Source organism: Tachysurus vachellii, chromosome 13 (genome assembly GCF_030014155.1).
Source record: "Tachysurus vachellii isolate PV-2020 chromosome 13, HZAU_Pvac_v1, whole genome shotgun sequence".
Taxonomy (NCBI): Eukaryota; Metazoa; Chordata; class Actinopteri; order Siluriformes; family Bagridae; genus Tachysurus; species Tachysurus vachellii.
The window spans coordinates 21,475,307-21,487,824 of record NC_083472.1 but is presented as its reverse complement, the minus strand read 5'-3'; the positions used below and the strand labels follow the sequence as shown (position 1 = coordinate 21,487,824).

General features: G+C 39.7%; 1 protein-coding gene across 3 annotated transcripts in view; it reads left to right on the top strand.

The window, feature by feature from the left end:
- ldb2a (LIM domain binding 2a) overlaps positions 1–12,518 on the top strand; it is a 71,649-nt gene that overhangs the window by 37,518 nt on the left and 21,613 nt on the right. For all 3 annotated transcript variants that reach the window (XM_060885281.1, XM_060885283.1, XM_060885280.1), the window contains exons 3-4: positions 4,768–4,940; positions 11,554–11,676. In XM_060885281.1, coding sequence (XP_060741264.1) covers positions 4,768–4,940; positions 11,554–11,676 — 296 coding nt within the window. The remainder of the gene's footprint in view (positions 1–4,767; positions 4,941–11,553; positions 11,677–12,518) is intronic.

Below are 12,518 nucleotides of genomic sequence, written 5' to 3'. Positions count from 1 at the left end.
TTTCACCACCTAAATTCTCTCTTCTTCTATCATCCTCTCTGAACGTTTTTCTCCTTTTTTCTCCGCCTCAGTCTAATGTCCTCTCTCTCTCTCTCTCTCTCTCTCTCTCTCTCTCTCTCTCTCTCTCTCTCTCTCTCTCTCTCTCTCTCTCTCCACACCCTCACCACTCTGAGCTGAATTCCTCACTCTCATCTTTTTTGGCTGTGAGTGTTGGCATCCTTCCTGAGGCCCACGCGCTGCATGAATTAATGTGCCTAATTAACACCACGTTAATTATTTGTAAATTGCGTGTTTGGGTACACATTACTTGAGAAGCATATGTTGTGCAGCGTGTTAGCCGAAACAAGCGGGTGCATAATGCCATCTCTGGAGTGCGGCGCTGTGTGATGGGCCAATCAGTGCGCAGACCCTCAGACGAGAGAGAGAGAGAGAGAGAGAGAGAGAGAGAGAGATGTAAACATTGAATAAAGAGGCTCTCTGACATGATTGTGGTGTCGTCTGATCAAGGAGTTGGTGAATTAAAAACTTTATTCAGAAGCACTGAGGTCTGAAAAGTCCTGGAGTGCAGAGCCAGAGGAAGCAGAGACAGACAAACTGTAAGGTTTTTAATTCTTCGGGTGATTCCGGTGTTTTAGGTTTTAAGTGATTCGTGTGTGTTAGCGATTCAGGTGTGGTAATGATTGAGGTGTGTTAGCAATTCAGGTGGTGATTTAATTTGTTAGTGGTTTAGATGTGTTAGTAATTCAGGTATGTTAGTGGTCAGGTGTGATGGTGAGTCATGGGTTTAGTGAATTACATTACATTTACCGCATTTGGCAGACACCCTTATCCAGAGCGACGTACATTATCTCATTTTTATACAGCTGAGCAATTGAGGGGCCCAACAGAGGCAGCTTGGTGGACCTGGGATCAAACACATAACCTTCCGATTGGTAGCCCAACACCTTAACCACTAGGCTACCACATGCCACATGCAAGAATTATATGTGTTAGTGATTCATGTGTGTTAGAGATTTAAGTGGTTCAGTGATTCATATGTGTGTTAGTGATTCATGAGAATTAGTGATTTTGGTGTGTTAGGGATTCACTTTCTGTTTTAAATGACAATTGAGCACTTTACTGAAGACACTGGGTTGCCTTTTCATGTCATTTCACTGTAATTCCAAAATTCTACTTGCTTACTGAAAGGAATTGTATTTTCCACTCAGAAAGCTATGTGTTTATTGGAGTTTATTTTACTTTACACTTTGCCACTTTAAGCTTGTTTATTATTTACAAAGATGTCGGTGCTATGATGGACACGTGTGTTCATCTTCACTGGTGTGTGTGCTTAAGATGTCCTCAGGAGAACAAGGAGAAGCCAAAGAGGTCATCAGGGCATCCTTTAATAAAAAAAAAAATATATATATAAAAAAAAAAAAAAAAACTCTTTTTATCCCCCATCCTTTTTCATTCTCCATCTTGCCACGCCATTTTCTCATTCATAACCATTTCATATTTATCCCCCCCCCCGCTTCTCAATCCTCATTAGCAGTCAGCTCCTGTCGTGTCCTAACCACTGGGGAGACCTTCGCTTATGTGCCCTGCCTCCTCCTCCTCATCATCCACCCCCCCATCCATTCATCTGTTTTTCACTCTTTCGCCTTTTCTAAAGTATTTGTGCATTCATTTAGTCATGCCGCACTTTAGCCAATTTAAGAAACAGGCCGTTTGCAACCGTTTGATTTTCTCCGTTCGGCTGCGTGGCTCTAAGCAACGGCGCCTGTCTTAAGGGAGACGCTCTAAATGAAGTTCTCTCTCTCTTTCTCTCGCTTTCTCTCTCTCTCTCTCTCTCTCTCTCTCTCTCTCTCAATCTCTCCCTCTGTTCTTTCTTGTTCTCTCCCCCCTCCATGTGCTCCCTCAGGGCTGGCGGCACGCTCATAATTTCTCTCAGAGGGGAGTTTGACTGTGAGATGGATTATTTCTGCTTGAACTCAGACGCAGAGCTGGATCAGACTGCCAGTCCGTTCAGCGGCAAAAATTAAAATGATAAGTTGACGCAGCACAGCCTCTCGAAACGGTGCGAAGTTGCATGTAGAGTTGGGAGGGTTTTGTTTTTAAGGAGCCATGATAGTTTGCTTGAGAACAGTTGTTCATATGGACACATGGTTTCGGCTCCATGGAAATGTTTTTTTTTTTAACACAGTAATGAGTCCTGCTCACTCAACAGACCATACAAAGCTGTTAGGAGCTACACATTTTCATCCTTTTATGAACGTGTTCAGGCAGTGCTTCTTAGATTTGATTGTTTTACAGTGATGTCAGGTCAAGAAGGCAAGAAGCTTTTATTGTCATTTCAAACATATATAGATGATGCAGTACACAGTGAAATGAGACGTTTCTCCAGGAACCTGGTGCTACATAAAACAAAGTCAGCGCTAAGGACTTAAGTAAGTAGTCTCAGCCACATAAAGTGCAACTGTGCAACCTGGTGCAAACAGTGCAGGACAAAAGACAATACACAAAAGACAATACACAAAAGCAGCTCAGCCGACCAGTGTAAATACTGTGTGTTCATGTGCAGAAATACTGGAATGAACACATTGTATTATAGCAGCAGTTATATGTGGTATTGTAATGTATTGTGCAAAACAGCATGTAAACAGTTTGATATTGTGGTGCTGTAGACGTGGATGTATATTGGAAGAGTGTGTATTTGGTATAGGTCATTGCACTCCATACAGTTGATTGTGCATGTGTGTGTGTGTGTGTGTATTTTGCTAGGTACATTTCAGGTCAGTTATTGAGGAGTCTGATGGCTTGTGGTCCTGAGGACCCGAATGCTTTGGTACCTTTTTTCAGACGGCAGTAATGTGAAGAGTGTTTGTGAGGGGTGTGTGGGGTCATCCACAATGCTGTTGGCTTTACATTGGTGTAAATGTCCATGATAGAGGGAAGAGAGACTCCAATGATCTTCTCAGCTGTCCTCACAATCCGCTGCAGGGTCTTGCGATCCAAGATTGTGCAGTTCCCAAACCAGACAGTGATGCAGCTGCTTAGAATGCTCTCAAGGGTTCCTCTGTAAAATGTACAGTAGTCAGGATGGGGGGAGGGAGATGTGCTTTTTCAGCCTTCGTAAGAAGTAGAGATGCTGCTGGGCGGTCGCTCTGTGCTCTCCTGAAGTCAACAAACATCTCCAGTTTTATCAACATTCAGAGACATGTTTAGCTGTTGCACCCCCTCTCTGTATGAGACCCACCACGGTCGTGTCATCAGAGAACTTGATGATATGGTTCGATCTGTGCATTGCTGAGGGATGATAGTGTTGAATGCTGAACCAAAGTCTCTGAACAGAATTCGTACGTAAGTGTCTTTATTGTCCATGTGGGTGAGGGCTAAACGAAGGGCCAAGGCAATGGCATCGTCCGTGGAGCGGTTTGGATGATACACGATCTTGGTCTTCTTGGAATCTTGGATCCTTCTTGGATCTTGGAAGTTATTATAATAGAATATAATAGAATGGAAGATGATAGAATAAAATAGAACATTATGGTAGCTGAATAGAATGGAATCAGTTAGAATGGGCTAGATAGGATAGAATAGAATAAAATAGAATGGATAGGATAGAATAGAAAAAGTTGTTAGAATAGAATATAATAGAACACAATGGTGTAGAATAGAATAGAACAGAATAGAATGTAAGAGAAGAGGTATGTGCAGTGTGGCGAAAGTTGCAGTAGTGGAGTGTCCAGCAGTGCATGAAAAGCTCATTTAATCAGGTATTAGATCCTCCCTGCTGGCTGTGCTTAAAATCTCGTCTTACAAACGTCTGTCTGTGCTGCAGCTCTCCGGCCGAGCAGCTTCTCCTGCAGGAAAAACACGAACTGACCAACATAAAAGTCTGCTCTCTATCTCTCTCCCACTCTGTCTTTCTCCCACTGTCATACTGAACGCTTCTGGCCATGGAACACACACACACACACACACACACACACACACACACACCCTGTTATAATGATCTCTGGTTGTGGGACTCTCATGATCTATGCCAGAGCCCCAGAGCTGTTATGAAGCAGATCAGTTTTTTCTTCTGTAGCCTCTTTGCTAAACTGTCTGGCCAAGGAATCATCTAGGAATGACAATTTGTCCAAAAAATGCCCAACCCATAAGAAAAAATTACAGCAACCCAAAATGAAGTGCTAAAGTACAGCTCAGATCGCCGACCCCACCCCAACACCCTATAAGTTATACGCACGGGTGGACGATATCACCATACTGTAGATATCAACCACACCTTCCCTGATACATGATATATATTTATAAATACATATCATTCATTCATTCATTTTCTACCGCTTATCCGAACTACCTCGGGTCACGGGCAGCCTGTGCCTATCTCAGGCGTCATCGGGCATCAAGGCAGGATACACCCTGGACGGAGTGCCAACCCATCACAGGGCACACACACACACTCTCATTCACTCACGCAATCACTCACACAATCACACACTACGGACAATTTTCCAGAGATGCCAATCAACCTACCATGCATGTCTTTGGACCGGGGGAGGAAACCGGAGTACCCGGAGGAAACCCCCGAGGCACAGGGAGAACATGCAAACTCCACACACACAAGGTGGAGGCGGGAATCGAACCCCCAACCCTGGAGGTGTGAGGCAAACGTGCTAACCACTAAGCCACCGTGCCCCCATAAATACATATGTACCTGATATATAAAGCTGGGAATTGGGTGTTCCAGTCTTGATGTGTACACTGTGTGTTTTTCAGCGATCGGCCGGACGCTGATCCCTCGCTACTTCAGCACGGTGTTTGAGGGAGGAGTGACAGATCTCTACTACATCCTCAAACATTCCAAAGAGTCGTTCCACAACTCCTGCATCACCGTCGACTGTGACCAATGCACCATGGTCACGCAGCACGGCAAGCCCATGTTCACCAAGGTAAGCTGTGTGTGTGCGCGTGTGTGTGTGTAAAAATGCTTAGTCTTGAATTACAGATTAATAGGATCCAGCTAGATCAAAATATTCACTGAGCGTGTTAAAGAAATGAAAAAGTTGAGAGCCCGAAGATGGGAAAATGACTCCGGAATTGAGTGGGAAGTTTGGAAAGTTTGCTGTCTGAAACAGAAACATTTGATTGGACCACATACTTCTATGCCAATTAACAGTCGTGAGAACTGGAGGTAGGTTTTAACCGACGGTTAAAAGGATGAAGGGTGTGGCTTTGGAGTGGCACTCTGAGATCTGATTGGCTAACATGATTTGAACTGATACTGGGTCCACTTTGCAACTCTTACATGATATTTACATCTATATGTTTACAGCTAACACATCTTTCAATTTTTTGACTGGCGAAATGTGACGCAGCTGTGAAATTTTTCCCGGCACACAGACCCGATTCACCGAGGAATACAAAGCAGCACAACCAACTTCCACGTGAACGCGTAGCTTTAGCTGTTATGCTAAAGCAAATCTTTGGTTTTAATTGAATGACTAATTAGGTATGAATTTTTAACCATAGACAGATCATATCAGGAAATATTCTGTCCAAACTAGGCATGCAGCACCAGGCTTAGCATCCTCATCTGACACTACAACACTACAATAATAAGGTTTTTTAGATGTCAGTAGATGTTTATTAGGTCACACCATGCCCATGAATACACACAAGTCTGTGCATTACATGTATGGAGGTGGACATTAGGACTGACATCATGAAGGCTGCAACAAAAACTGAACTGAAGCTCAAGGATTTTATTCTCATTGCATTAAAGCACATAGTAATTCATTCATTCATTCATTCATTCATTTATTAATTTATTCATTCAATGTAATAGAATAGAATAAGAAGTTACTAGTTAGAAGCCATTAGAAGTAACTAATGTTACAATAGAAATCAGTATAGGAAGATATTAGAATGGAAGACAATGTGATAGAATATAACAGAATAGAATAGAATAGAATAGAATAGAATAGAATAGAATAGAATAGAATAGAATAGAGGGTAATTTGTTTATTTAGGACAAAAAATGAAGTGATTGTAGTACAATGAAATGAGAGAATAGAATAGAACTTGAAGATGAAGAGATTATAATAAAATAGACTGGAATAAGTAGAAATAGAACAGAATAGGAAGTTATAATAGAATGGAATAGAATAGAATAGAAATGTATTGTAGAACAGAATGTGCTAGAATGAAACAGGATCAAATGTAAAGTGATCGGCATAAAATGGACTGGAAGACATTGTGATAGATCAGAATAGAACAGGAAGTTATTAGAATAGAATGGGATTTGATATAGTATAGAATATACTATAGTATTCTTCTATAGTAGTGATAAAGCATAGAATAGAATAGAATAGAATAGAATAGAATAGATGGGATTAAGATAATGAGATTGAGATAAATGGTTTGTTTCATTTTGTTCTATTCGGTCCTGTTTTGTTTAGTTTTGTTATTATTATTATTATTATTATTATTATTATTATTATTATTATTATTACGGTACAGGTGCTACTATATTTTAGCTACAGTAATAATTATGTCAGTGGAGGATCATTATAAGAATTGTGTGTGTGTGTGTGTGTGTGTGTTTGTGTGTGAGAGTGAGTGAGTGTGTGTTTTTGTTATATCCTCATATGAGCCAGTCTGTATGAGACAGTAAACAAACTAATACATCAAACAAGCTGATGAAGGCGACACACACACTCATTCCCTGTCTTAATCACTTCCATTATTCTATATTTGTTTATCATCAAGCGTCATTAGGAATCCCACAGCGAAACGGCTCATATGTACTTAGAAACCCTTTGCTGCACTCGTTCTCCCCGGTACTTTCATTCATCTAAAGCCCGCCTCTTTTTTCTCCGACCTCTCGCCTCGCTTCCTTTGGCAAAAGCCATGTTTGCAGCGAGAGCGCTTCAATATTTCAAGAGCAAATATGAAAAAAGCTCTCGTCATAAATTCTGAATGCATAGATGGGCTGAATATTACACACTCGAAATATTGGAATCTTGCAGAAGTAAAAAGGAGGGGAAGAAACCCATCTCTGATATTTGATCAACATCAGAAGGAAGACATCTGTGTGTTTAGAAACTGCATTCAAATATTTTGTGGTAAACACACAAATCTACACACACTTACTGTGATAAACGTGCCGAAGTTTAAACAGACCAAGAAATGTATATTTCCTGCCATTGAACAGTGACGATACGACTGTCTTCAGTTTATAAAACTATAGATAATTTTCTCAACATGATTTATGTCTTTTAACCTGTGTGTGTTTTAATCTTCTAATCATTTTTTATGTAAATATGGAATTACAGACAAAAATATATACAATAAATTCAGAATATATATAAATACTCTGCACACATGCTATATTATTGTTTTATTTTATTATTGATTATTGTTTCTATAGCAACAACCCCTTGATAGCAGATGATTTCTGAATAATAGGTTTTAATTTCTGGGAAAGGAAGGGAGGAAGGGAGGAAGGAAAATGTGCATTTGATGACAAGTTATAATAATTGTAATTTTTTTTTTTATGGAAGGAGTCTCCGGTGTCAGCACTTCAGAACAGTAAATGAGTTTTTCCACCACAAGAGCTTTCAGGACAGATGACGTTTACGCTTTCAGTAGTCGTAGTATCACGAACAGCTGTAGGTTTATTTTTTCTTCAAGTGACATAAAAGCGACGTTTCTGATCAAACTCTTTATTGATATTCAAACATAAGAGTTAACAGGACATAACTTGTGGACATTGTGTTCACAATGTTAAATGTAACCCTAAATGGTTAAAAAGCTGTCAGATTTCCCGCTCTCGCACGAACAGCGTTGTTTCCACCTTTGTTTTGTTTCGTTTCCTGTCTTGTCTTCACCTCTGGTTTGTCACTGGTTTATCTTTCTAATGCCATGATTGTTCTCACCAGATTTCACTTCCTCCTTTGATTCGTTTTCTAATTTAATCCTTGGCCTTTCTTTGTCTCAGTCTTACAGTCCCCTGTTGTCGTTAAGGCGTCTTGCATTGCTTCCATGAAACACACTGTCCTTGTCCATGTACAGTACTTCATTTGATTTCCCAGATTTGACCCATGCTCCTGTTTTTTTCTCTGATTACTCTTACATTATTCAGCTTTTCATTCTGTCTGCCTGATTGATCTTAAACTCTTTCTTCATCCTGTGGCAGAAGAACTAAGGACACTTCTTCCTTACTCTGCAGTCAGACTTTAAGACCTGAAACGAAAGCGTTCAGCTGTTCGTTACACAGATTTAACGCCCTTTGACCTTGTAGCTGCTGGTAATCTCAGTGTTAATCGAGCATCTTTATCTCTCAGTGATCCTGCTGTTCGAACAGATTCGATCTAATAACACCAGCTCAGTCTATCAGGGCTAAACTCAGCGAGCACATCTCAGATTATTTTTACACACACACACACACACACACACACTTGTGCAATTTTTTTCAACAGTTCCAACCATTTTTCTAGTGCTTTGAACTCGAATCCTAGTTTATTAATCTTTTAGATTTTGAGACTGTTTGCTACATCCTGAGTAATCCAGCCATAATAACCTACTGCATGACATTTACATTTTTACATTTACAGCATTTGGCAGACGCCTTTATCCAGAGCAACGTACAAAAGTGCTTAAGTCTCTATCATTGAATGCATTAACTCAGGTTCACTAGGCTACAGACTTGAGAGACCATGAGCCTAAATAACTGTTTTTTTTTAAATACACACATACAACTAACAGGGAAGAAAGTGCTAGTTGAAGTGTTTCATTAATAAGTAGGTCTTCAACGAGATGTTTACATTTAGGCATTTATTCAGATGCCCTTATCGAGACTTATGACTCATTTGTACAATTGGGGGCTAAGGGCCTGGCTCGGGGGCCCAGGAGCGACTTCTTGGTGGCCCTGGGATTCGTAATTACTGCAAACAAAACTCAAAGAACACCAGTTTACTCCATAACTCACAGTTTATTCAGAAATTCTGCTTTAAATCTGTATTAAATTTATTGAATAATGTTCCCAGAGGTTTAATTCAGTTCCACAGAGAGAGATGTATATGTTCATGTCCATTACGCTTTATTTCATACCAAACAACCAAAATATACATCAAGATAGATTTAAGGCTTTCTTCTCAGAAAAGTTTCTTCAGGTTCCTTGAGCAATTCTACATTTCTAATCGAGTCCTGCTAAAACCAAGTGTCCGATTTCTGAATATACTCAAGGTTTGTTTTTCTCTTCTTTTTTTTTTTTTTCTCACAGTGACAACATTTACACGTCATACCTTCTGATTTTCCGTAAATCGATTTTGATTTATGTGTTACTAAATTAGCGCTAACTCAATTCCACATAAACTGTGCAAGCGTTGACAATATCGAATTTTTTCCTCCTATTTCATGGCAATAAAGCTTATATGAATTTGCATCTGAGAGCGAGAGAGAGGAGGGTGAGAGTTTTTTTTTTTTTTTTTTAGATTTGCTTTGCTTTTTTCTCCAGCGTGGTTTGGTGTGGAGCAAAAATAAATGGCAAGAGAAAGTAAGAGAGCAAGGAAGAGAGGGAGGGAGGGATGGAGGGGGAGGGAGGAGGGGAAGGTGAGAGAGAGAAAGAAAGAGAGAGAGAGAGAGAGAGAGAGAAAAGCTTTGCTTTGCATTTTCTTCTGGGTTTCTGAGAAAATAGCAAGAGAGAGTTTGTGAAGTGAAGGATCCTGACCTACAGAAATGAAATGAAAAGCTTAAAGAGTTCGGTGTGAGCAAGAGATGTATAGAAAGAATGAGTAGCAGGAAAAAGAAAAGGAAAAAGTGATGTTTTTTGGTGGGAAGAGAGAAAGAAATGAACAGAAACTATGGAGCTGAAAAATGACAAGAGAAAACGAGAATCTGAGAAACAGTAAAGAAAGAAGGGATTTTATTTTAGAAAAAGGAACCAGATGGGAAGAGAGAAAAAAGAATAGGATAGGATAGAGAGAAAAAGAAAGAAAGAAAGTCAGAGATGAGATGAAATAGAAGGAGGAAGGTCGATTTTTAAAATTTATTTCTAGCGTTGCTTTGTCTGTGGAGAGAAAGAACTGGCCAGAGAAAGTAGAGAGAAAGATAGAGGGAAGGAAGGGGAGAGAGAGAGAGAGAGAGAGAGAGAGAGAGATGGAGAGTGTGTCACGTGACGGAGCTGTGGGTTTTTTTCCTAGCCGATCCTCCCGAGCTCGTGTGTGCCGGGGGCATTGATTAGAGCCGCTCTGCTGGGATTACATCTTTGCCGTTGCCATGCCAACTAATCAGCTGTTGCCCCCCCACAATCCCCCCTCCTTCCTTTCCTCCTTGTGGTTGCCGGAGCAACGGAGCGTCGGCGCTCAGAGAAGCTCAGTGTCGAATTCAGTGATGTTTTTCTTTCCTTTTATTTTTCTCTTAATTGGCGGCGTTTTTATGAGCTCAGGCCTCGGTCTGGGGTTTTTGTTGTTTTGGTGCTCGGCTGGTGTTTAAACTCTGGATTGGAGACGCGAGGCTTCGTTTCCAACAAAACTTAGATCCAAAACTGACAGACAGGATGTTCTGTCACGGCGACAGATTCATTTTATGGCTGATCGATAAACAAACGTTTTTACTGATGCTGACATTTTACTGCTTTCTCAAAACAATTGCTGGAGTTATTTAATAAGTTGATGTTCATTGATGATTCCATTACATTTTCAGTCTCGAGCATGGATACGGTGTCCCCAATTTATTAGTGCACTATTTGTGCTGTTTTGTAGCTAATTCCCTAAAGCACAGAAAACAAGATTTCACCAGATCCTAAGATTGGTCCGAACCATGCGCCAATAGCAGGTACAGAATACCCATAATGCACTTTGACGTATTTGCCTGTATGTCTGACACTATATAGTGCACTTGTACACTATATAGTGCACTGGACTGCAAATGTTGCCATTTATTACTCGGTTTTTGGTTTTCTTACCAAAGGGGGAAAAGTGGAGGATGTGACATTCAGAAGCTTATAAAACCCACAGAGCGCAACCCCAAATCCTCATAAATCACTTTGCTGTTTAATGTTGTGTCAGACATTCTTACCTGTTCACTACATAGAGCACTATTTAGGATACAGCCATTTTATATTGGACAAGTTGTCTTATAGTTTATAGTTGTATTGTAGTCAGCATGAATATTATTAAACTCTCTCTCTCTCATTCTGTCTCTCTCTCTATCTCTCTCGCTCTCTCTCTCTGTCTCTATCTCTCTCTGTCTTTTACACTCTCTCTCTCTCTCTCTCTCTCTCTCTCTCTCTCTCTCTCTCTCTCTCTCTCTCTCTTGCTCTCTCTCTTTCTCTCTCTCTCTCTGTCTCTATCTCTCTCTCTATCTCTCTCTCTATCTCTCTCTCTGTCTCTATCTCTCTCTATCTTTCTCTGTCTTTTACTCTCTCTCTCTCTCTCTCTCTCTCTCTCTCTCTCTCTCTCTCTCTCTCTCTCTCTCTCTCTCTCTCTCTCTCTTGCTCTCTCTCTTTCTCTGTCTCTCTCTCTCTCTGTCTCTCTCTCTCTCTGTCACACACACGCACAGGTCTGTACAGAGGGACGTCTGATTCTGGAGTTTGCCTTCGATGACCTGATGCGGATTAAGACGTGGCACTTCACCATCAGGCAGTACCGCGAGCTCATCCCACGCAGCGTCCTCGCCATGCACGTGAGTGTGATGTCATCACACGCTGCCAGTTCCTGATGGCAAACGAACACAGAGTTATTTCACTCAGAAAATCTGGCTGAACTGTTCAGATTATGTAGTGAGATATTTGTGTAACCCCAGCTCTGATTTTTTTATCATAACTGGAAATGCATTTGATCGTATTAGTGTCATTTTTAATAATCAACATTGTTTATTATTCTACATAATTCTTCAAATTAATTACACATTCAGGGTTTCTTTTTTTCGTGTGTTTCATTACTGTATATTTACATTATTATTATTTATATTATTAAATATATTATTTGTATTATGTTACATTATTTTGTGAAACTACACAGTGACCAAAAACATCTCTCTGTAATTATTTTAAAGATTTAATTTTTATAATATGCTGTAGTAATAAAATAGCAACTTTACAAACAAACAAACAATAAATAAACTAAAGTAGTAAATTTATTTTTGTTATTATTATTATTATTATTATTATTATACATAGTATATTTTATTTTAATAAAATAATTCTCAAAGTAGCTGAAATAAAAAACTTTTTGAAATTAAAGATAAATATTTTTAGTGAAATATATTTATTTGTTTATTTTGTTTACTTTCTTTTGGATATTGTTTATAACCTGAAAATTCTAAATTGCTGAAAATATCATGCTATAAATTGAAGACTATGTTGATGGGGTTACCTGTTTTCTGATAGCTACTGGACTTTAATCATCTACTTGTTTAAAAAAAAAATTTCCCAGTGTGTGTAACATACATAGATGATACACGCAGCACACACTGTAGTCTGAGGTAACACACACTTTAATTCCTCGGCATGAGGCAGCCAGTGC